The 26,726-nt window shown below is 35.3% G+C and overlaps 1 protein-coding gene across 6 annotated transcripts in view; it reads right to left on the bottom strand.

Moving 5' to 3' along the window:
* Positions 1–26,726, bottom strand: part of ST7L (suppression of tumorigenicity 7 like) — a 118,400-nt gene that overhangs the window by 62,006 nt on the left and 29,668 nt on the right. For all 6 annotated transcript variants that reach the window (XM_032301632.1, XM_032301630.1, XM_032301631.1 and 3 more), the window contains 4 exons: positions 25,942–26,014; positions 24,531–24,633; positions 8,607–8,757; positions 4,376–4,468 (listed from right to left, as the gene is read on the bottom strand). In XM_032301632.1, the coding sequence (XP_032157523.1) occupies positions 4,376–4,468; positions 8,607–8,757; positions 24,531–24,633; positions 25,942–26,014 (420 nt within the window). The remainder of the gene's footprint in view (positions 1–4,375; positions 4,469–8,606; positions 8,758–24,530; positions 24,634–25,941; positions 26,015–26,726) is intronic.

Below are 26,726 nucleotides of genomic sequence, written 5' to 3'. Positions count from 1 at the left end.
CGATTCCAGGACCCTGAGATCACAACCCAAGCCGAAGGCAGAGGCTTAAACCACTGAGCCACCCAGGTGCCCCTTGGACTGCTTTCTGTAGATTCGTTTGTCAGTCAATGTTTGGCCAATACATCAGTATAATGGATGACTAGTACAGAAACACTCCCTTGGATGTAAAGTTCAAATTTCATCACTGGCTTGTAGAGAAAAATTTATCAGGAGGCATAAAAGACAACTAAATAGCTATGTGAACTAAGGGAATAGTTCAAGTCTGAACTTATGAGGTTCATAAGCAAATTCCAGAATGCTGTAAGTCATATCAAGGTTGAAAGAGAATTGAAAACAAAAAAACATTAAGTACTCCTGGGTATTAGAACTCCACATTATTAAAAATGTGTGCATTCTACCATAGTCCGAGACAGACAAATGCTCTCAGAACAAATAATATAATCAAACAAAACCGCCAGCATATCCCTCCTCTTCTACCTCCTGGATTTGCAAATGTGTAAGTACCCTAGAAATAATAAAGCCCTGCTAAAAAAAGCACACTCTCCATTCTAGTAGCCTGTGACTCTGGCAGTATATAATAATTACCCTGATTTTATTCATATTACTATGTAAAATTGGCCTTATATCAGAAAACTTTTGTAATGATTTGGGGGAGGCATTATATTAGGCTAAACGTATTAACCTAATATAATACACTCATGCATATTGATGTTCCATAATTCCAAAGACTGATTTCTTTGCTTAAATATCCTTGTTTCTATGAATGGAAAAACAACAAGAACAACTACTACCAGCACCACTGTAGGAAAGAAAACAAAATTTCTTTCACTAATGACCTTCTAATTGCCAGTCAATGGATTCTTCGTAGTAATCACCTTCCTTGATATCAGATACTTCTCCACACTTGGAAATTTTTCCCTCCTTTTAGTTCCTAGCCTATCTAGTTCTGGTTCTTGTCCTGTCTCTCTGACCACTCCTTCACTGAATCTTCCCAACACCTTATCAGCCACCCATTCCTTCAACATTTTTGTGCCCTCATGGTTCCACTCTGAGTTTACTTCTCACCTACACAGTCTCCTTTAGTGATTTCATCCATGCCCAGAAAATGAGGATTCCCAAGTTGGTTTGGTGATGTGAAGCAATGCAGAGAGAAAGAGAGAGTGGAGCCCCCAGGAGTCCTGTTTACACAACCTGACTCTGTCCCTAGGCCACAGCTAACTGCACCAGGAATAAACACCTGGATAAATCCATGCTCTCGCTCTCTTCCAGAAGTTTTAGAAGCCGGACTGAGATCTTATTCATGGTGTATTATTTGCTTGAACTGATGATGTATAAAGTAGAGCCATGTAAGGGCATCAAGTTTGGTACATGAGTGTCCAAGAAGGGAAAGCCGAATGACAAAGATAGAAAAATGAAGCAGACACACTGAGAGTAGCAGAAACGAGAGCTCATACAGAGAGGAGATGGAGTTGGGAAAGGAGAAAAAGAGAAGTATGAATAGGAGAGACAGAAAAAGGCAGCCAGAGATAGAGATATACAGATAACTGACTCCTGGAAATCCTGATAGTCTTCTAGTTTCTGGTTCTAGTGCCTTCTGAGGTCTGACTAGAACTGCTGCCTTTGGATTCTTTGAGATAATCCAGTCATCTCCTATCAAATTTCTTTGAAGTTTAAAACAGCTATTACCCAAAGAATACCTACAACATTTACTATTTCTATAATGTACATGTATTTATATACATATATATCTTATAAATATATCTTAGGCCCACATATTATTTAGAGATATAAAAAATAAAAAATGTGTGTATATATAAGTACTAAATAGATTATATAATAAAATATTTAAGAATGCGTTCATACACATGTGCACGCACACACACACACATATCTGGTATATATGCAACATACTCAAAGCCGGAATTTATTTACTTCCCCCGACTCCTGTTCCCAAACTCACTCCTCCTGCTGTATAATGGATTTCCCATTCTTCAAGTCAATCAAGTCAGATTTGGGAATCATCCCTGGCCTTAGAGAGATAGGCACTCCCCATTCCAACTTCCTTATAATCTATTTCATATATGCAGCACTTAACACATGGTTTATCAGTTTTTCTATTAACTCGTGAGCAGTTCAGGAGTTTGGAGTAGGATAAGGAGGAAAAGGTACTAAAATTTAATATTTTTGCTGGGTACTAGCAATATATTTGGCTCATTTATGACATTAAGGAGGGCACTTGATGTAATGAGCAGTAGTATTATATGCAACTGATGAATCACTAAACTCTACCCCTGAAACAAAAAAAGAAAGAAAGAAAGAAAGAAAGAAAGAAAGAAAGAAAGAAAGAAAGAAAGAAATAAATTTGACTAATTAAAATATTTACTGAATATCAATTTTCACCGTGAACATTATAGAGATGCATAGAGAGATGATAAAGAGAATCCTGGCCTCTAAGTCTACAATCTAGAAGGGGGAGGTTAAGAAGTACACGAAGTACTTTGAGAGTTCAAAGAAAAACAGATAACTTATCTCAGAGGATGGAAGAAAATAAAAGACCCTGGGAGAAAAATATCAGCATACTTGACTTCCATAATCTCTCCTATATTTTCATCTGTTTGTTTGGACTTTTCAGATCACTATGTTTGTTGGCTGTAAAACTGCAACTTTCCTTCTTTGACTTGAGTTCTAATGGCCCCAGAACTGTAAAAACTGTGGCGTGGGTTTATATCACCGAAGGAAATATGGTGCTAGTGTTTATAACCTTCAGCATGCTTACTTATTGGTTAAATCATAAAAAGAAAAGTTACACATAAATTTACCAGTTCACAAAGAAGAGTGAGTGGATAAGGCAGCTGAGACAAGTAAGTATAGATCATTCTTTTGAGGTCTGGCTTCCTGAAAGCAAGGACTCAATGAGACTCTCAGTGATCTTAACACCATATACATCTGGTTCTGCCCCTAAGTCTGTGACTGCTCTTTTTAGAACTGGAAAGTGTAGTCCCTTCAATTTCATTCTTTGTAAAGACTGTTTTGGCTATTCTGAGTGTTGTACCTTTCCATATAAATTTTGAGGTCAGCTTGTCAGTTTTCGCAAAATCCCTCCTGGGATTTTAGTAGGGATTATATTAAATCTGTAGATCAATTTGGAGAGAATTGCCATATAAATAATATTGGGTTTTCCAATTAATAAACATGGAATGTCTCTCCATTTACTTAGATTTTCTTTAATCTCTCCCAGCAAATTACATTGTTTTTAGCATACAAGACACATACTTCTTTTGTTAAGTCATTCCTAAATTGTTTGTTCTTTTTGATGCTACTGTGATTAGAAATGTTTTCTAAAGTTCATTTTTGGACTGATTATTCACTGCCAGTATATAAATATGCAACTAAGTTTTATATGCAGATATTATATCTTGCAAACTTGCTGAACTTGTTTATTAGATCTAAAGTATTTTTATGAATTTCTTAGGATTTCCTACAGAGAACATGATGTCATCTGTGAGTAAAGACAGGTCTTCTTCCTTTCCAACATGAATTCCTTTTATTTATTTATTTTTTTCTGCCTTGATTGCACTGATTAGGATCTCCAGTACAATGCTGAAGAGGAGTGGGGAGAGCAGACATCCCTGCCTTATTCCTAATCTTAGGAAAAAAGCATTCAGTGTTTAAATCATAAAATCACCATTAAGGATGCTGTCAGCTGTGGGGTTTTCGTAGATGCTGTTTGTCAGGTTAAGGAAATTCTCTTTTATTCCTAGTTTGTTCAAAATTTTTACCATGAATGGTTGTTGGATTTTTGTCAGTCGCTTTTCCTGCATCTGTTGTCATTTATTCTCTTAACATGATGCATTGCCTTTTGAAATGTTAAAACACTTGCATTTGTGAGGTAAATCCCACTTGCTCTGGAGTATAATCTTTTTTATATGTGGCTGGATTCAGTTTGCTAATATTTTGTTGACCATGTTTGTGTCTATATTCATGAGGGATATTGTTCTATAGTTTTCTTGTAATGTCTTTGGTTTCGGTATCAGGGTAATACTGGTCTCACAAATAAGCTGGGAAGTGTTCTTTCTTCCTTTCTTTTCTGAAGAGAGTTTGTGAAGGAATGTATTATTACTTCTTCAAATGTCTGTAAGATGACTGCTCTTTTTAATATCTTCAATTTTTGTGTTCTTCATTGCATCTCACATAGCATTTTACCCCAAGAATACATGGGAATGAACTTATGCAACTATATCCAAGAAGTGGCTAAAGTAATATTTTAAACAGTATCCTGAACTTCAACCAAACGCAGTTTTACTATGAGAAAAATACTATGAAAAACAATCTCACAAGTACTTTTAAGTTTAGGAAAATTAGAATATTTACTTACTAGGTAATAGCTCTCTATCAGCAGTCTCTGTGCAGCTGGGATAAGGATAAAATAGATGGCCTTTCTCTAATGGATATGGAATCATTCTAAAAGCTGAGGAAAAAAAAATACACAGGTTGACATTCCATTCAGATTCACTTTCATCTCATACTACAGATTGAAGCTATTTTGGAGACATATCTTTATAAAACTTTCACATAGACTTTATTAATTTTTTTAGCGATACTTTTAGATGAAAGAAACAAAGTAAGCAAAAGAAGGACTAAGAGGAAGAATAAGATTTATTTAGAGAATAGAATGGTCTGGCTGGAATAAAACTAAAGGGAGTAATGGGTGATAAGGCTGGCTGGATCCTTCTTGCCTCTGTCTCCTGGCTAAAAACAAAACAGACTTAACTCTATGGGTATGAATTCCTTTTCTTCCAGGTATCTTCATAAAATTGCCACATGTATAACTGTTGTGACTTTAACTGTTAGCAACCTATAAGAGTTCTCAACGGCTCCTAACTTCATGTGTTAGATATCACTAAAATTTTCTACAAGCAGAATTTAACTTAGATCAGAGGTCACCAAAGCATCACCCATTGGCCAGACCTGGACTAATATATATATTTATAAATACAATTTTATTAGAATACAGATGTTAAAACTGCTTGTTCAGGGGTGCCTGGGTGGCTCAGAGGGTTAAGCCTCTGCCTTCAGCTCAGGTCATGATCTTGGAATCCTGGGATCGAGCCCTGCATTGGGCTCTCTGCTCAGCGGGGAGCCTGCTTCCCCCTCTCTCTCTGCCTACTTGTGATGTCTCTCTCTCTCTCTCTCTAATAAATAAATAATTCTAAAAAAAACCATAACAACAATCCTGCTTGTTCATTTATATATTATGTAATGCTGCTTTCATGCTACAAGAGTTGGGTAGTTATAACCGCAGCTATAGCCACAGAGACTAAATACTTACCATCTGGCTCTTTACAAAATGAGTTTACCCAACCCAGATGATTATCATCAGTTCTTTCAGACTTCTTAAAGAAGGAATCTTTGTTACCTACTCAACTAGCTGAGTATTCATAAAAATTGTGATAAGGTTTCTGTTTTTCCTTTAGTGCTTAGCTCTATAAACTTCTGTCAAAACATGAATTTTGTTCTGCCATAATAAAAAGTAGTAAGTTGTCCAAAGTCACAGAACAAATCAGTGGTAACACTAGGAAATCATTCATAAAGAAGATTATTTATCAAATATAATGTAAGTTCCATATTTACTGAAAACCTCCTATGTGCAAGGCAGAACATCAGGCACTGAAGATACATACAGGATCAATGAGATAGAGGACCTAGCTTTGAGGAGCTTATAGACTAGTAGAGAAAAAGCAAAAGGAAGTCTAATTACCCAAAGACATTCCACTCCTCAGTTTTAGCAGTCCCAGTTTCATTAATCTGCATATTGTCAGCGGCAAGCACAGTACCTGACCCTTAGCAAGCAGTTAATGCAGAAGTTCCCAAATTCTCTTGCTTCAAGGATACACAGTACCCTTCAAGTCTCTGTTCATGATGTTCCTAGGCTGAAAGAAATACCTAGCAGTTCCCTTTACATAGTGGGTCCAATATACATATATATATTAATGGAAAAAATATATATATGTGTGTGTGTATATATATACATATACATATAAATTAAAGGGAAATATATATATATATATATATATATAAAAAATGAAGGGGGGAAACAATTATTTCATTTTTTAAAGGATTTTATTTTTTATTTTTTATTTTTTTTAAAGATTTTATTTATTCATTTGACACAGAGAGATCACCAGTAGGCAGAGAGGCAGGCAGAGAGAGAGAGAGGAGGAAGCAGGCTCCCCGCGGAGCAGAGAACCCGATGCGGGACTCGATCCCAGGACCCTGAGATCATGACCTGAGCCGAAGGCAGCGGCTTAACCCACTGAGCCACCCAGGCGCCCAGGATTTTATTTTTTTAAAGTAATCTCTACACTCAGTATGGGGCTTGAACCTACAACCCCAAGATCAAGAGCGGTATACTCTACCGACTGAACTAGCCAGGTGCCTCTTATGATTTCATTTTTAAACAATTACATATTCTTACTAATGGCATGTATGGACCTCTTGGGCACCACATAACTTTTAAAACCTTTGAATCAGATTAGGCACTGCCATCCTCATTTCCTGTTCCACATTAATTTTTTTGTGTGGTACTTCTTTTAACCACAGCAATTAAGAAAAACCCAGCTTTGCAAAGCTATGACATCAAAAGAAATAGAGAATGGAGAGCCACCTAATGGTGAAACCTTAACCTATGCAGAGCTAACAGTTTGAATGATGCTTGACAGATGTTGAGTACTGCTGTGTTTCCACTGAAATTTTTAAATATCCCATGGCACGCTTGTGAATTTGCTACAATGCCCCAAGGTACCTCAGTACAAAGTTTGGGAACTTAGGGGGATAACCAATTCTAGTTAATGAGTATTGAATTTATTTTTGAATTTTTATTGATAGCAGGAGTGTACTTTTCAAGACAATCATTATAAGAATTCAACTGACAAAATATTTTGATTAAGCTTTTTCATTTTCTAAGTGATTTTAGGAAGTTACAAATAAGGGATCTGGTAGTTAGTTGAAAAACAATCTAGTTCTCCAAAGAAGATACACAAATGGCCAGTTAGGACATAAAAAAATTTTCAACAACACTAATTATTAGGAAAATGCAAATCAAGCCCATAATGAAATACCACTTCACACCCATTAGTACAGCTATTATTAAAAAAAAAAAAAAAAGAACAAATGTTGCCAAGGAAACAGAGAAAGAGAAACCTTTGTGCATTGCTGGTGTAATATAAAATGGTACAGCTGCCACAGAAAATAGTAAGACAGTTCCTCAGAAAATTAAACACAGAATTATATAAGCTACTGGTTCCACTTCTAGGTATATACCCCAAAGAACTGAAAGCAGGAATTCGAACAAATACTTGTAATACCCATATTCATATCAGCATTATTCATAATAACCAAAAGGTGGTAATAACCCAAATGTCCACTGACATATGGATGGATAAACAAAGTACGTATATACATACAGTGGAATATTATTCAGCCCTAAACAGGAATGATTTTCTGACACGTGCTGCCACATTATGCTAGTGAAGTAAGCCTGATTTAATATGGCAAACACTCATTATAGGATTCCACTATAGAATATACCCAGACTAGTCAAAGTCAGAAACAGAAAGCGGAATGGTTACCAGGGGCTGGAGAGGAGGGAAAAAATGGGGAGTTACTGTCTAATAGGTACAGAATTTTCAGACTGGGATGATGAAAAAGATCTAGGGATAGATGATGGTGATGGCTGCACAACAATGTGAATATACACAATGTACATTTTCAAACTGTTAAAATGGGGGTGCCTGGCTGACCCAGTTGGCAGAGTATGCAATTTGATTTCAGGATTGTGAGTTTGAGCCCCATGTTGGGTGTGGAGATTACTTAAAAATAAAAAAAATATATTTTTTATATTTTATTTATTTATCAGAGAGAGAGAAGGGGAGAGAGCGAGCACAGGCAGACAGAATGGCAGGCAGAGGCAGAGGGAGAAGCAGGCTCCCCGCTGAGCAAGGAGCCCGATGTGGGACTCGATCCCAGGACGCTGGAATCATGACCTGAGCCGAAGGCAGCTGCTTAACCAACTGAGCCACCCAGGCGTCCCTAAAAATAAAATATTTAAAAAATAATTTAAAAAATAAATAAAATGGTTAAAATAGTAACTTTTATGCTATGTGTATTTTACCACAATAAAAAAATAGATTTTTAAAAAAGAACAAGAGTTGACACTAGTTGTGAAGAAAATAGTTTCAAGATGTAAAATCAGAAAATAAAACAAAAGTCCAATTTAAAAAATATTACAATATTTTTGTACAACCATATTAAAAAGCCTATAAATCAAGGAATGTAAGTTTTCATTTTTTTCCCTTACAAATATGTAATTTAAATGAACATATGGCAGATACTGTAACAGTTTCTCTTTGCTCTTCCTAAATGTGGCATCAATATAAGTATATTAAGTATTTCTCCTACCAATAAACCAAAATACCTCTGGGTTCACTTTGAAAGCAATCTGAAAAACAATACGTAGGGAAACTCAGACAATCTCATTTAAAAAGGCTGCTTGGGAATGCAATGAATAGTCTGAGAGATTAGTAGTACATTTGGAAAAGAATACTTACTGCCTTCCCACGTACACTGTAGGAGATTAAGAGCACCTTCTATTCTCTTCCAGTGCTGAAGATGGAAGAAAGCATAGGCGATTGCTTCACTATCACCCCGTTTCAGAATGTGTTCTGGAGGTAAAATTAGACTTTTCATCTCTAGTAAGTACTAGAAAGATAACACACAGAAAAATGAAAAATTAAACAATGTTAAGTTCAAATACCCACAAAAATGTAGATTCAAATTTTATAATGTCAATTTGCTTTAAAAAACAAACATTAAGCTTGTTGAGATGACAAGAGGGTCACACTGATAACATGTATATAAAATGCTTCTATATGCCAATTCCAAAGATTGGAATATTCCTTAAGTCAAAAATAAGGGATAAATGGCTTATTTATGATCTTGGTAAATATGTAATGGAAACTCATGCTGAGGAAATAATGTGAGAATAAATATGCATTTTTCCAAAAGAGAATTCAGTATAAAAAACATAAAATACAATTTTGGAACAATATTTTGTGGTGACATTCAATTCTTTTTTCTCTCGTTCTCATTTTATAAATGGAGGAACTTAATTGTGAATATGTTCAATTAAACTAATATCTACTGAGAGCAAAGCACTATGTTTGTTAGGAAACACTAGATTCTCTGGAGTGTCCTAATATAATGAGAAAGAGAGATTTCTTAAGTTAATAATTATAACAAGACTCTGCTGAGTGCTTTATTAGAGGTATAAACAGTGTATGTAAGAATTTGGATAGAAGATACTTTTTTTTTAGCTTTTTAATAATGGCTTTATTGAGATATAATTCATATTTTACAATACACCCAATTAAGTCTACAACTCAAAAAGTGTACAACTCAATGGTTTTTAAATATATTCACAGATATGTACAACCATTACCACAGTCAATTTTAGAACATTTTCATCACCACAAAAAGAATCCCACCCTCCTCCTTTATTACCTTCTAATCCCCATTCCCCCTAAGCAACCACTAATCCACTTTGCATCTCTATAAATTTGCTTGTTCTGGCTATTTCATACAAAGAGAATCACATAATATATAGTCTATTTTAACCAGTTTCCTCTGCTCTGCATAATTTTTTCAAGGTACATCCATGTTATATCATATACCAGTACCTCATTCCTTTTTGTGGCTGAATAATATTCCATTATATGAATATACCATATTTATTTATCCATTCATTATTTGATGAACATTTGGTTGTTTTCATCTTTTGGCTATTATGGATAATGCTGCGATAAACATTAATGCACACGTTTTTATGTGAACATATGTTTTCATTTCTCTTGGATATATACCTAGGAATGGAAGTGCTGGGTCATATGGTAACTATACATTTAAGAGGTATTAATTATGATTTAGGAGTTAAGAATAAACCACTTGATGGAATTTGGGATTCGAATTGATATAAAATGATGTGTAAAACGTAGGTGAACAGATTGGGCGGCAGGTTGGGGAGACACAGCAGGCTAGAGTACAGGCCAACTTAAACAAGTTAAGAAAGCTTAGAGCAAGATACATTTAAGGAATTAGTGAGTGTGTCTGTTAAAGAAGTTATAGCCCATCAGTTCTTATTCACATATGAAATTAAATCATATCTTAAATTCTTAAAGAAAATACTTGTCTTAATATTATAATCCACAACAAAAGCAGTCTAATTAAATGTACTAATTACATGAAGAAAGATGCAAAATTAACCACTTGTACATCATCTTTACTATTAAAGTGGCCAACTTAAAACTTTTCAAAAAATGTTTAGTTAGCTAAATACTTCCTCCAATGACTAAGACCAGAGTACCTTTTCCCTACTAGACTGGTCTGAAACAACCTCTTGGGTTCTACATAATTTGATACCAAATTATGTGTCATAAGGTCCAAACCACATTAACTTCCATTATAAAAGATAGAAAGAGAAACACTCCTAAGAAATGTTATAAATTATCTATTCTCAAACTTTAAATCCTAAATTCCTCAGGTTACACAAACTAAGGAGAAAAATGACATAAATTTGAGCTGAAATTTCTGACACTTTGTAAAACTGCTATAAGCAGGAAGAAACAAAAGGGTGTAGTGGTTTCAAAATTGAACTTTAGTTTATTAGTCAATATATATGTACGCACTGTATTAATAGAGCTAAAATAATTTTTTCTTTTTTTATGAAATGTGCCTTTCCAGCACTCACTGAGTTTAACGCTCATCTTTAATTACTCTTACTCCTATACCTCAATAAAGCTGGGGAAAAAAAAAAAGAATAGTTAATCTTGATGTCTCTGGCTCTCTCCTCAAAAAGTAAGAATGCAGTCTACTCATCAATTTATTTTAGCAGATGTCACAAGCTATGAGATTATTTACTAATCCAGTTTGGGGACTTAACATTTCCCATTCAGTTTCTTAAAGGAATGCAGCAGAGGTTGTGTCCTGGTCAAGCAAAGCCCATTTGCTGCCTGGTTGGGTTCTCTCCCCTTAGTGCCTTGGGCCTATGTTCGGGAGGGTAATATTCTTTCTAATCCTCTCTAATCCTTGCCCATTTTTTTAAGACACAGTAAAAGATCACTCGCACCAGGCAACTGTGGGAAAATGGACTCAAATAGCTGACCTCTGACATGACTCCTTATGTTCTTAGCAAGTGCACTAAGAGCTTCTTCAGTAGGAAGAAAAAAAAAAAAGAAAGAAAAAGAAAAAGAAAAAAGCTGCAATCACAATGGAATCTCTATCATAAAAAGAGTATCTCATTTTCAGAAGAAAACTGTTTAAATACATAAACCAAGTCCTTTCTATTAAAATTCTGCTTCATTCTACAGGTAGAGGAGACAAAATATCCCAAACGATTTTCAATGAGTTTTAGAATCCTGAAACTTTAAACCAAACCTACCTTGGTAGCAAATGGTAAGCCAAAGATATTCAGTTAACAATTATTCAGTCAAACTTAGAGAAAATATCAACTAAGTATGTCAAGAAAATCCTTTTTGTACAGCAACTATAAATCTGTATTTTCACTGTTTAATGATCTGAGTGACAATTCAGATAGTAGTCAAACACATGGCATCTTTATTAGGAACTGACTTCACGGGTTTATATTTTAAAATGTTTGCCATTTAATCACTAAAAAAAAATCTTTCTTATGCTTATTTTTTCATCATGTCTTACATACAAGCAAATGTCCTTTCCAATCTGACTTTATAACAAAATAATTCTTATGTTTCAGTTCCTAATAAAACACTGAAGTAAAGCTTCATCCTCAAAATATAAGGGAAATTTTTCAATTTAGAGAAAATATCTTTAAAATAGGTAATTATATGACCATAACTTATTTTATCTCCTTCACAAACTGCTACTCAGGAATTTCTTCTACTCAGCATAAGCTGTAAGTTACTACACAAGAGAAACCACATCCTTCAAATTCTACTACAGCACCTGGCACGCTACACTCACACAGTAGACACTTAAACACTTCCTAACGGACCTGACCTGATATATATAGCTAAAACATCTTCAGACTCATGTTTATATTTCAGTTTTTACTTAAGGATATTTTTTAACTCTCTGGGCAAACTAAAAACAAAACAAAACAAACTTCTGCTATCTAGACTACGAATACGAAAGGTTGAAAACTAAAGAGTGGTTGGTTTGGTGGGGTTTTTTTTTCTGCTTCTGAAAGTACATGCTTAATGTACAAAAATTTAAACAGTGCAGAATTATACAGTAGAAATACTATATTAAAAGATTGGAGAATAAGAGCACCTACGTGGGTCAGTCAGTTGAGCATCGGACTCTTGGTTTCAGCTCTGGTCATGATCTCAGGTTTGCGAGACTGAGCCGCCCCACCTTGGGCTCGACACTCAGCTTGGAGTCTGCTTTAGGGTCTATCACTCCCTCTGCCCCTACCCCTGCTCATGCTCTCGTGCTCTCGCTCTCTCTCTAAAATAAAATAAATAAATGTTTTAATAAAAAGTTTGGAGAATAAAAAATAAAGAAAAAAGGATAATCTAACTTATATTTGTCTTGATTTCTTTACACATAAGATCCTTAAAAATTGGATCAAACTTTTATGTAACTCACTTTTTACTTCACAGTATATCTTGTACATCTCTTCTTATTTCTATGGAGATCTAGCTCATTATTTTTAGTTGTTACATAGTATTCCATTAAAGGCTGAGTTATTTTATAAGAAATAAGGCCATGCCGAAATTGTACTACCATTCTTAAAAGGCCAAAAATAATAACATTAAGAAAAACTCATAAATTAAGCAAAATGGCTTCAAAATTCCAAAAAGTGATGGGATCTAAAATTTTACTTTGTTTACTTAGGTCTTTATAGCAAAATAAGTCTAAAGTACAGACATGTCTGTTTACCAAACATTTACTAAATGCCTGTTCTGTGCAAGCAGAGTTGCAGACACAAAATGATATGTAAAGCAAGAGTTCTGCTTTTTTAGGGAACTAAGGAAGAGACATATAAACAGACCAAAAACCAAACCAAACCAAACCTAAGATATGATTAAGGCATTGGAGGAATGGAGAAGAAAGTCATTATCTCTGCTTTGAGAAAAATGGTAAAGACATAAAGACACCTCAGCAGAACAGGCAACAGATGAGCAGGATCCTGAAGAATGCGTAGAAACTTGCCATGTAGAGAAGAGAGTAGGCATATGTGCAAAGGTAGGGAGACATGATGAGGCGTGACCAATCCAGGGAATAATGAGATAACGAACAAAGCAGAAGTGGCAAGAAGTAAGGCTGGAGACAGATGCCAGGCCCAGACTGTGAAGGGTTTCTATATATGCAATACTAAGGGGTTGGTCCGGATCAGATAGGTGATAGGGAACAAGGAGAGCTCTTTAAGCAGAGTAACTTTGCTATTTAGGTAGACAACTCTGTTAATGGCCAGTGTGGAGATGGGATTAGGGAGACTACTGAGAAAGATGTTTTAATTATCCAAGCAAAAGATGGAAAGTATTTGAGATTATTTCCACATCTTTACCTATATGTTTAGAAATGCATAGAAAGTGTCTGGCAATAATACAAACCAAACAGACACAGTGATTGCGTGAGAGAAGCAGAATTGGGAGAGAAAGAATTGGATTTTTTATTTTATAAACTTCTGAAGGTTTTGATTTCTTTTTTTAAGAAGCATTCATTACTTTTACAATGATAATGAGAATTTTTTAAAGAGCAGGTGGTGAGGGCATATACTGGGTCAGTAACAGAGGGGAGGCAGTAGATGGCTAGATCCGAAAGACAATTCAAAGGTTATGAGCTGGCAGTCTGGGAAGGGCAGAAGTAAAGATTAATGATGAGAAGATGTTAACAAAGCCATAAATCAAAATACACAAATAAGGAAGGACAGGTAAATTGGGGAAGACACTTAAAAATAAGATTTTAAAAATTCAGTTTGAGGGGCACCTGGGTGGCTCAGTTGGTTAAGCATCTGACTCTTGATCCTGGTTCAGGTCATGATCTCAGGGTCATGAGACTGAGCCCCCTAATGGGCTCTGTGCTCAATAGTGGATCTGCTTGTCTCTCTCCCTCTGCTCCTCTGCCTGCTTGTCTCTCTCTCTCAAATAAATAAATAAAATATTTTAAAAATATTCAGTCTGAGGGGCACCTGGATTGCTCAGTTGTTGGGCATCTGCTTTCAGCTCAGGTCATGATCTCAGGGTCCAGGGATCAAGCCCCGCTTCAGGATCCCTGCCCAGCGGGAAGCCTGCTTCTCCCTCTCCTACTCTCCCTGTTGGTGTTCCCTCTCTTGCTGTGTCTCCCTCTGTCAAATAAATAAAAATTACTTAATTAATTAATTAAAAATTTCAGTTTGAGACACATTGAAGTGACTGAGGTACCTAACAGATACCCAGGTAAAATTACCATGAGTAGATAAAAATACAAGTCTATAGACAAGGGAGGAAGCCAGTTAAAAAATACAGGTATGGAAATTATCAGCAAATAAAATATAGTTGAAGGTTCGTACCTACTATATGCTGTAGGACCTTCCTTCTGTATTACCTCCAAATCACTCTACTGTTATATTTGGAACAGAACTGAAATTGTTGGAACAATTTGTATCCAACTATGGACAACATACTCAAATGACTACTCAAGTCTTTTCCTTAAAAATTTAAAAAAAAATTGAAGCTCTTTTAGAAGTTATAGTTAAAAAAAGACAAATAATGTATGGTCTGAGGTCTTTTTTACTCTAAAGCCATACCTACGCTTACACTCAGATTCACTTTAATTTTGAATTGCTTTGATCTTCATAATTTATCTTTAGATTGCTTGTTTCTATTACTTTGTAAATCTTACAACAGCTTTTGACCAAAAGCAATATAATTCTGACCTGAAGTAATGATAATACTTTATAATCTTCCTCTTAAAAGGAGAGGTTAAAGAAAAAGCTCTCTGAAGGCATCTGAAATTAAGGTACTTTGCTCTTGATCAGTCATGCACATCAAGAACCAATTTATCTCTGCAATTAGTTTTCTCAGTGCACATTCTATGAGATTGGACAGGCAGGCTGAATGCAAAGAGTCCACATGGATGTGTATTAAGTGGGGAGACTAAAGACTGTTCCCAGAAAGTAAACAGAAATGCCATATGAAAAAATTAAAAGAGAACATAATACTCATGGCAGCCTCAGGAGCAAAGTGAAAGTGATCTTATATTGAAAAGAAAAGGAAGGGAGACTAGAGAGGGCATCTGCCACTGGAAAACTCCTTTCCACATCATCCTACAGAGCAGTAACTCAAGAGATAAGCATTTTATATATCCATTCTTCCACCTAGGCCACAGTGTAATACAACAGAAAGGCAAAGTGCCTTTCTGTGCTCTAAGTTTGGGTCAGAGACTTCAACACCACTTCCCATTTCTCCTTTGATTCCTGCCATGCCACTAAGTCTCAATCAAGTGCGTGTTTCCCTCTTTTATCCTTCATATATGCTACTATAATATAGATAGTTTGGCCAATTAAACGTATGCTTGATGCTAAAGAGCTGGTATCTTCTGTTAGTGGATGGGACTCAGAACATCCTACATGCTTCAATTCCTTGATCAATCAGAATGGATTTTTCCCTTTCTGTATCAATTTATTTTTAAAATCCCCCTTATACTTTAAAGAAACCTCCAGGCATGATCTGGTTTCTTGGCAACACAAAACAGCTTTTTTGGGGGCGCGGTAAAATAAATAATAATTTTTAAAAGCTACAGATACCATATTCTCAAGTTGTTATTTTGTTTTTAAATGTTCTACTTTATTCCCTCAAGAGCTTCTCTTGCCAGACTCAAGTAAACTGTCTTCAGGATATTAACTAATTCAAATTAGTTTGAATTTAGTTGAATTTAGTTGAAATTAGTTATGTAAAGAATAATCCTGACTCTTCAGCATTCACATCTAAGCAAGGTTCATGATCTATCCTCATGTTTACATTTCAGGGGTGAAGTTATATTATAGTGGTATTTTCAACTATGGAGATTCACAGTGGTTTTGGACCATATTAATCAAGAGTATAAATAGCTTAGAATAAATAGCTTAGAATAATGTTAAAGAATACCTTCTTTGAGGGGCGCCTGGGTGGCTCAGTGGGTTAAAGCCTCTGTCTTTGGCTCAAGTCGTGATCCCGGAGTCCTGGGATCGAGCCCCGCATTGGCGGGGGGGGGGGGGGGGTCTCTGCTCAGCAGGGAGCCTGCTTCCCTCTCTCTGTCTCTGCCTGCCTCTCTGCCTACTTGAGACCTCTGTCTGCCAAATAAATAAATAAATAAATCTTTAAAAAAAAATACCTTCTATGATAAAAAGACAAATTTAAAAGTGTTCAAAGAATTTGAATAAGCATTTATCAAAAGAAGTTATACAAATGGCCAAAAGCACATTAAAAGATAGATGTTTGACATCATTAGTCATTAAGGAAATGCAAACCAAAATCACAAGACACTGTTCACAACTACTAGAATAACTATAATGAAAAGACAAACAATAACAAGTGTTGTCATGGGTGTACAGAAGTTGAAACCCTCACAAATAACAGCACAGCCATTTTGGAAAACAGTTTGGAAGTCTCTCAAAAAGTTAAACATTGGCGGGGGGGTGGGGGCACCTGGGTGGCTGAGTGGGTTAAGCCTCTGCCTTCGGCTCAGGTCATGGTCTCAGAGTCCTGGGACCAAGCCATGAATCAGGCTCTCTGCTCAGCAGGGAGCCTGCTTCCCACCGCCCGCCCCCGCCCCCCACCTGCCTCTGTCTACTTCTGATCTCTGTCAAATAAATAAAATCTTTTAGGGGTGCCTGTGTGGTTCAGTGGGTTAAAGCCTCTGCCTTCAGCTCACGTCATGATCCCAGGGTTCTGGGATCAAGCCCCACATTGGGCTCTCTGCTCAGCAGGGAGCCTGCTTCCTCCGATCTCTCTCTGCCTGCTTGTGATCTCTGACTGTCAAATAAATAAATAAAATCTTAAAAAAAAAAAGTTAGACATGGAATTACCATATGATCCAACAATTCTGCTCCTAGGTTTATAGACAAGAAGTGAAATTGCATGTTCACACAAAAATGTGTACATGAATATTCATTGCAATATTATTCAAAATAGCCAAAGAGTGAGTGGGACCAACCCAAATGGCCATCAATGGATGAATAAATAAAATGCAGTATATCCATACAATGGAATATTACTCAGCCATAAAAAGGAATGAAGTATTGATAATGCCACATTATCCTAACTGAAACAAGTCAGACAGAAAAGGCCACATATTCTATGATTCCAAATCCACAGAGACAGAAAGTATGATTAGTGGATGCCAGAGATTAGGGAAGAAAAGAATGGGGAGTGACTATTAATAGGTAAAGGGTTTCAGTCTGGGACAATGAAAATGTTCTAGTATTAGATAGTGATGACTGTAGAGACTTATGAATATTCTAAAAACCATGGAATTGTGTACTTTTTAAAAGGGTGAATTTTATGGCGTGTGAATTATCTCAAATAAAAAAAATAAAAAGGAAAACTTCAGGCACCCGGGTGGCCCAGTTGGTTGGGCAACTGCCTTCGGCTCAGGTCATGATCCTGGAGTCCTGGGATCGAGTCCCGCCTCAGGTTCCCTGGTCCATGGGAAGTGTGCTTCTTCCTCTGACCTTCTCTCCTCTCATGCTCTCTCTCACTCTCTCTCTCTCAAATACATAAATAAAATCTTAAAAAAAAAAGATAAGTTCTATAAAACTTTTGATGGTTGGATAATAAAGGATATGAGACACTAGAATGACTGAAACAGGATGCTATGAATACTTAGAAGGTATGAAACATATTCTACTCTTATAAAAGAACCTATTTCTATAGTTGCTGAAAGATGCACAATTTTTTTCTTGTCTGGTGACTAAAAAAATTTTGAACCAAAGCCATAGCTAGGTAATGAAGAACAAGTCAAAACCCATGAAAACATGCTGTTCTAATTTTTTGCTATTACTATCATAGTTACTGTACACTGAAACTCATTCAGTAGATTAAAAAAATCTGTACAATCAATATTAATGAAATATCTAAAGCAAATTCATAGCCTGAAGAGATTTATGTGATCTTTCTCTATTGTGCTTCTAATAGTTTCCAGCTTTAATAAATTGCACTGCTCTAGACCTACAGCCATTTCTGTTGTAGTTATGTGGAAAGTTGCCAAAAAATATTTCCTGCTAAAACAGCTTTATCCTTTGTCATTTTACTGGTAAGAATCATACAACATTTGACAAATTTGCTTAATACATTTTTAAGAATAAGTGGTTACGTTTATATATGTATGTATGCATGTATGTATGCAAAGGCCACTGTCTGTTAGGTTAAATAAGTTATCACAACCCACAGTTGAAGTCTGAGGAGGAAAACTCCTAAAGCCCTTCATGTTTGCTTGGCTCCAGCTGAAAGGCAGGGACAGAGAACAACACTGGTGGAGGGGGATCTGAATCAGTACATATTTCATCACTTGTAAAACCCTAGCAAAAATAGTCTTACAAACCAGAGTTCTCCCAGTTCATGTAACACCAATGTTACTTAGGTGGGATATTATCCAAGTTGTTGGAGCTTAAAATTTCTCCAAAATACCTTACTAGTTATCCTGTTTGAAAATACCCAGCCTAAAGTGTGTATCCACAAACTATACTGCAAGCTTATAGCACCATTCTACTTAGCTGGATATTTTGATAGAGTTGAACTGGCTTTGATGTTCAGTTGGAGGAAAAATACTTAAATTTCTACCTACAAATAGAAATGATGCAAAAATGTTAAAGTATATGCATACTATATGCTAGTTAAATATGTACTTATATTAAATTATATATTATAGTTTTACTGAGATATGTATTTCATATCACAAAATTCACCATTGTAAGTATTTGGTTCAATGATTTTTAGGGAATCTATACAGTTGTGCAACCATCACCACAAAAAGTTCCCTCATGTCAGTCTGCAGTCAGTCCATACTCCCACCCCCAGCTCCAGGGAACCACTGATCTGCTTTTTACGTCTATATTTTTCCCTGCTCAAGAAATTTCATATTAATGAAATCATATAACATGTTGTCTTTTGTCACTCAGCATAAAGTATTTGAGGTCCATCTAAGTTGTTACAAGTACTTATAGCTTGTTCCTTTTTAGTTCACTCACCTGTTTCCAAGTTTTTGGCTATTGTGAATAATACTATTATAAACACTTGCATACAAATCTCCGTATGGACATATGTTTTTATTGCTCTTGGGTAGGTATCTAGGACTAAAATTGATGGGTCGTATGGCAAGCATATGTTTAACTGCAAAATTGTTTCCAGAGTAGCCATACTGCAATATATGCAGTTTCTCCACATTCTTGCCAACACTTGATTTTGTCAGTCTTTGTGAGTATTGCCATTTGAGTGGCATAAAGCAGTATCATATTGTACTTTTAATTTGTATTTCCCCAATGACCAATGATGCTATCTTCTCATGTGTTTATTACCTATTCATATATCTTCTTTGGTGAAGTGACTATTCAATCCTTTACTAATTACTTTTTAATTAATTTATTTGTCCTCTTATTATTGAGTTCAAAGAGTTCTTTATAAGTTCTGGATATGGAATTTAACAGTATATGACTTCCAAATATTTTTCCCTAGACTTTGGTTTTCCATTTTCTTAATGATGTCTTTTAAGGAGCAAATGCTTTAAGGAGTCCAATTCATCCATTTTTTTTTAATGGATCATGCTTTTGAAGAAATCTTTGCCTAACCTGAGGACACAAAGATTTTCTTCTGTTTCCTTCTCTCAGTTGTACAATTTTACCTCTTACATTTAGATCTATGTTCCATAGTGAGTTCATTTTTGTAAATGGTGTGAAGGAAGGGTCTCAATTCTTTTTTCTCTTTTTTTCCCTTCTTCTCCAAATAGATACCTGATTGTTCCAGCACCATTTTTTTCCAGCCCCATAAAAAAGACTGTACTTTCCCATTGAATTGCCTTGGAACTCTTGTTGAAATTCGACTGATCATCACTAGGTGAGTTTATATCAGGATTCTTTATTGTCTTCTATTGCTCTATATTTTTAATATATATTATTGATATTATTTTAACTTCTATAGTTTAAAAAGGCATTGAAATTGGGAAAGCTACGTAACTTCTAATTTTGTTCTTCTTTCTCAAAATTGTTTTGGCTATTCTATGTCCTCTGCATTTTCGTATCAATTTTAGGATGAGCTTATAATTTCTAAAAACAAGGCTAATAGAATTTTAATAGGAATTAGACTGAATCACAGATCAGTTTGGGGAGAACTGTGGTCTTAACAATACTGAGCCACATACATGATTCATATGTCTCCATTTATTTGGGTCTTCTTTAACTTCTCGTGTGTGTTTAAATTTTTTAAGAATCCCTAAAAGCATTATAGATTATCTAGAGCAGATTCAATCTGGAGATTTATATATTTTATCTATCCAACAATTTAATTTAATTTAATTTAAATGTCTGGAATTTCTACCACCCTCCCTCTACCCAAGTGCCTCCAGCAGTAGTTTTGAAGACCAATGCACAATGCACATTATCAGAATTGTTACTGCTGGGGTGCCTGGGTGGCTCAGTGGTTAAGTGACTGCCTTTCGCTCAGGTCATGATCCCAGGGTTCTGGGATTGAGCCCCATATTGGGCTTCCTGCTCAACTTGGACCCTGCTTCTCCCTCTCCCACTGCTGTTCCCCCACTTGCTCTCTTTTTCTCCCTCTCTCCCTCTGTCAAATAAATAAACAAAATCTTAAAAAAAAAAAAAATTGTTACCACTTAGAATATATTTTGCATGAAAGCATTTTTGAAGCAGAAAACAAATCCACAACTATAGGGTGCAGATTTTGTTATTTTCAGTGGAAATTAAATAAAAATTTTAGACACCTTAGCAATGTATTTAATATGAATAGTTCCAATTAATAACTGCCGCTTATCCTCTCACAAGGAATAGATTTCTATCCCATCCTGAATAATAATAATAACAAAAATCATTTCTGAAATGTTTACTGTATTCTTCTAAGCACTTTAAAGATACGAACTCACTTAATCTTAATAACAACTCTAAGGGATAAGAGATATTAGCCCCTTTTTACACATGAGGTCACTCAAGTCCAGAGAACTTGTCCAAGGTCATACAGCTAGGAAGTAGTGGAGCCAGAATTCAAACCTAGGCAGTGTAGCCACAGAATCCTTTCTTGTAATCACTCTGCAGCATGAGAGAGCAGAGCATTTCATATAAAAGGATTTTCAAACCTCTGCTTCCAGTAATTGAAGACTGGACAATTCAGATCAACCCTCTCAGACAACAAAATATTTTTTAAAACATAATCAAATACATCAGAGAATTAACAAACACTCCAAAGAAGGCAGCAACAAGAGAAGTAAGCCACATTTGGGTCTTCTTATACCATAGAGACATTTGCCAATTCTGGACAAGATGGTTAAAAAGCTGTTCAACCTTTTTGCCAGTTTTATAAGACTAAAGGAACAAAAGTCAGGAGTTCACCGTGTGTTAAGCACGAGAGCCTTGGTAAAATCCTCAGGATTGAGTTGAGACCCAGAAAGGCTGCATCCTAGGCATAAGGGTAAGCCAGAAATAAAAACCAAACTTTCACAGATTTTAGCCCAATTTCTAGTCATCTGGGGAGATCAGAAAATATCAATCCCTCAAATTGAATTAAGGTGATTCTGTGTTGCTGGCTGCTGCTTCTAGGCATCTAAGAGCAAAGAAAATCTCTCCGAAAGAAGATACTATTATCTGAGGTTCCAAGTTATTTCTACAATTTTTTCCAATAAAATAGCGGGTACATAGTCAAAGAAAATCAGGCATAAGAGAAAGAAGAGAAGACAAGAAGAAAAAATGTAGCAGAAAAAAACACATTATGGAAACAGACACAGAAGTTCCAGATATGTGGATTATCAGAGGAAAACTTTAAGATAATTACTTTAAACTATTTTCAAAGACATAAAAGAGTGTACTTTAAATTTTGGCAGAGAATTACAAACTATAAATAACACAGGAGATGTGAAAAATAAACAAAAATTCAAGAATTGAAAAATGTTTCAAAGGAGTGAAATCACACAGAGTATGTTCACTGGCCATAATACAATTATGCAGAAATCACTGATAAAAAGATAATCTCCGCATGCTTGGAAATTAAGAAATAGCTAAATGGAATAAATGTATCTCTAAACCAAAGAGGAAATCAAGATGGAAATTAGAAAATATGTTGAATTAAATTAAACAAGAAATATTGCTATCCAATGCAATTAACACTGTACTTAGAGGTTTACAGACTTGAACAACTATATTAGAAAGAAGAAAGGTAGAAAAATAATGTGTTAATTTAAGTACCTATACAAAAAGATACAGGAAATAAAAAAATAATAAAATAGAGCCAAAGGAAGTTGAAGAAAGGCCATAAAGAGCAGAAATGAATGAACCAGGAAACAAATAGTAGAGTGGATTGACAAAGCCAGAGCTGGGTTCTTTGCAAAGAATAGTAAAACTGCTAGATTTTTGGGGAATCTGGTAAGGAAAATTAAAAAGGTAACTAGTGTTAGGATCTAAACAGTGGATATCACAACTGATCCTGCAAACATTAATAAGATAAGAATTTTATGAAATCTTTGTGCCAATAAATTTCAAAATTTTGATAAAATAAATTCCTAGAAAATGTAACTTTACAAAAACCAACACAAGAAGAAATTTGGAGTTATGGAATGGCTAAAGAAACTAAACTTGTAATTAACCTATTAAACTAATGAAATAAAATTTGTAGTGAAAATACTTTTCACAAAGGAAACAGAATTAGGGGTGCCTGGCTAGCTCAGTGGGTAGAATATGTGACTCTTGATCTTGGGGTTCTAAGTTTGAGCCCACACTGGGTGTAGAGATTACTTAAAAAAACAAAAATTCGATAAAGAAATAGAGAAAACTGCAGAATCAGATAGCTTTATCAGCAAATTCTACCGGTCATTCAAGGCAGAAATAATTCTAATTTTACACAAATTATACCAGAGAATTTAAAAAGGGAAAGCCACTCCTTAACTTATCTTATAAAGCCAACAATGAAAAGTATAGACCAAAAATATAGGAAAAAAAGAAAATGAACATAGTTAATGTCAGAATAGTGATTACCTTTAGGCAGGAGGAAAAAGGTGTAACTGGGAAAGGGCAGGCAGATGGGCTTCTGGGGACTGACACTGTTGCTTCTTGACCTCAGTGGTAGTTTCCACTCATTTACTTTATAATAAATCACTACGATGCTTTTTATACTTTGCTATACATGTAATACAATTCATAATAAAATTATTTAAATTTATGGGACTGGTGTCACTTAGTAAGAGAATGGTATGAATATTTGTTGACTGTCATCCTTAGATTGCAGTAATTTTCTTGATTCTATCTATATTGTTAGAGTACTAACAGACTTACAACTTCCACTTCTTTGAGATTATCTTTTAGAGATTAATCTCTTTCATGTTTACTTGCTTCCAAATTCCATTAACGCACATTACACTGGAATCAATAGTTATATTACATTCAGTAATAAAGGCACCTATTTCTGAAGATTCTATACTTTCTAACACGGAGCATTACTTTTAAAAACCCAAAACTTAATCTTGGGTGACAAGACACAAAGATTAACCAATAATCTGTGGTCTGCAATGTGTACAATATAAAGACAAATGAGATGGGTACAGTTTCATCTGGGACTAAATAAACATAAACTTGGCAGTGTTTCTGCGAATTTCCACATCTGTTTTCTATCATTGATTATTTTAATCTATTTGTCTTCAGTCTTTGTCTATCTAGCCCTAGTTTCAAACCCAAGCATCTGTTTAGATGTAAAAAGCCTTTATAGTAACAGGAAATTTGATGTAATGATCTGAAAAATGAATGATCTTCTATTAAGACCATGCCATTTTATTTCTTCTCTGTAACTAAAGTAAAAGGAACTGCCAAATGAACACATTTCAAATTTTGTTTTGACAGCAATTACAAAGCCTACAGTGAACGACTGCTCCTATTCACCTCATTGAATACCTTTAAGATCCTCTTTACAGTCAGTATCAAAATATAATAGACTTGGGGCACCTGGGTGGTACTGTCGGTTGAGCATCCAACTCTTGGTTTCAGCTCAGGTTGTGATCTCAGGGTCATGAGAACAAGCCCTGCCTCACATTCCGCATTCAGTGTGGAGTTGGCTTGGGGCTCTCTCTCCCTCTCCCTCTGCCACTCCCCCCAATGTGTATGCTCGTGCACGTTCTTTCTCTCTCAAATAAATAAATGAATCCTTAAAAAAATATGTAACAGACTAAAATAATTCTGACTCAAATTATGGACACCCAAACTTTGGTCTACATGCTTTCATGAATTTGATAAACTCAAATAAAGGTAGCATTTTCATCATAAAATTTCTCACTTTTGGAACATGAGGATTAAATTCCACAGCTCTATGAATTGCTTCCACAGCATTAATTTCTGCTGTGCTTAGCCCTCTTCTGGAAGCTGTTTCAGGAGAGAATCTGTAAGAAAACCACAAAATGAAGAAATAAATATAAAAATCCATGAATTTTGATCATAATCTAACTTCCTGAAGCAGGGGTTTCTGGTTGATAGCCAAAGCCAAATAGTAAACATGAAAGTAACACCCTTGGTTGAACATATAAAGAAGGGCAACGTGAAAAATAGAAATCTTCAAATTTAAGTAATGAAAGCCTTCAGGAGAAGTCCATTGGCATATTCTGGGAAAGGTGATAAAATAAGAAATGCTACATAGGGACATCCAGAGAATGTAATGAAATAGAAGTACATTCTTATCAAATTTTCACTGAGAGGAAACAGACTGTGAATATTCCCTTCTAATCCGTATTGAGGCATAGTAATCTAAGGCGAAAGAAAATGGTTGCCATTTGGTTTCTGAAAATCTTATCTGTGGAATAAAGAGAAATTCGTTAAGGACAGCCAAAAAGATAAGGGAAACAGAATAACTCAGAATTATAATCTCAGAACAGCATGAAACTATTTCCCTACCATACACCTTATCATTATCATTATAGCTACTATGTAGTCCATGTACTTTCTAGCATTGTTTTAAGCATTTTAACACACACAATCCTCACACAACCATGTGATGGTATTATTATTCTCATTTTACAGAGAAAAAGAGACTCAAACTTATTAACATGCCCAAAGTTCCACAGCTGGTATGCAGGAGATTTTGAATTGGAATCCAGGTTTATTTAGCTCTAAAAACTGTGCTCTTGGGGCGCCTGGATGGCTCAGTGGGTTAAAGCCTCTGCCTTCGGCTCAGGTCATAATCTTGGGTCCTGGGATCGAGCCCCACGTCAGGCTCTCTACTTAGCGGGGAGCCTGCTTCCTCCTCTCTCTCTCTGCCTGCCTCTTTGCCTACTTGTGATCTCTGTCTGTCAAATAAATGAATAAAATCTTAAACAACAACAACAACTGTGCTCTTTCCACTACGCTGTTAAGAAGTCTCAAAGTCCCATCAGATCAAGGGTTATTCAAAAGGAAATAGGGAGAAAAAAACATTATTTAAAGTCAGTGGTGAAAAACATAATACACGTTTCCCCTGTGATCTGCAAGTAGAGTGTTCCTAAGAAACCTTTCCTATGCTAGAATGGCATAAAGGGAAGAAGCAATTACCATTTCATAAATGTGAGCATCCTGTTCAGATTTCTTTCAGTTAGCAAACACAGGTATTAGTGTAGGGATCTTGTAAAAGTGAAAATGGCATAAAGTGAACTTTCAGATAGCAGGGGAAACCCGTATTGAGTTTAGTAGTCTAAATTACTGTAGTTTTCAATACTTACTTATCTGAAACAGTCCTTGTCTTCAATAGTGCTGCTGTGTAACAGATTGCTGCTGACTTTGGAAGGCTTATATCTGTAATTGTAATTTTCAACTTAGGTAAGAATCACAAAAAGTTTCTTAAGATAATTTTTAATAAGAATAATTCCTGGTACAAATTCAACAGATACACTATAGTAGTAGAAACAGGTAGACATGTAGTTGGAAGAGCTGAGTTTTAATCCTGATTCTAGTATTTACTAGCTATGCATCCCTGAACTAGCAGCAACTTCTTTAACCTTTAATGTCAGTTTTTTTTTCTTCTTAAAAATAAAGAAATAATACTTTTCTAGCAGAGAAAATTAATTATAATTATATATATTACATTATAATTAAATTTTGTCTATGAAAGTCCTCGGAACAACAGTGAAAAGTACTCAACAAATGTTTACAATAATCTGTTAACAATAAAAGTATTCAGGGAAAAAGATATATAGATATAGAACTATTTAAAACTCTACCTATTCACAGAGAAAAACTGAGATTCAAAAAAAAAAATTTAACAGGAGTTAAATCCAGGTAATACAACAGATGATTCTAATTTTTTCTTCTTCCAGTGTTTTTGATTTTCTACATTGTTTTAAAGGATTTTTTTAGAAAATAAATTAATCAGGAAATATAATTAATTATACCAATCCTTTCTTAAAGAACGCCCCAAATAATGTTATCAGGAGAATAGTATTAGTGGACCCTCTTGAAGTTTTAGATCCTGGAGTTATACCAGCAAATTGAGAACTAAAGAAATAAA

The sequence above is a fragment of the Mustela erminea genome, chromosome 10 (genome assembly GCF_009829155.1).
Source record: "Mustela erminea isolate mMusErm1 chromosome 10, mMusErm1.Pri, whole genome shotgun sequence".
In the NCBI taxonomy this organism is placed as follows: domain Eukaryota; kingdom Metazoa; phylum Chordata; class Mammalia; order Carnivora; family Mustelidae; genus Mustela; species Mustela erminea.
This window is presented reverse-complemented; position numbering and strand designations above follow the sequence as displayed.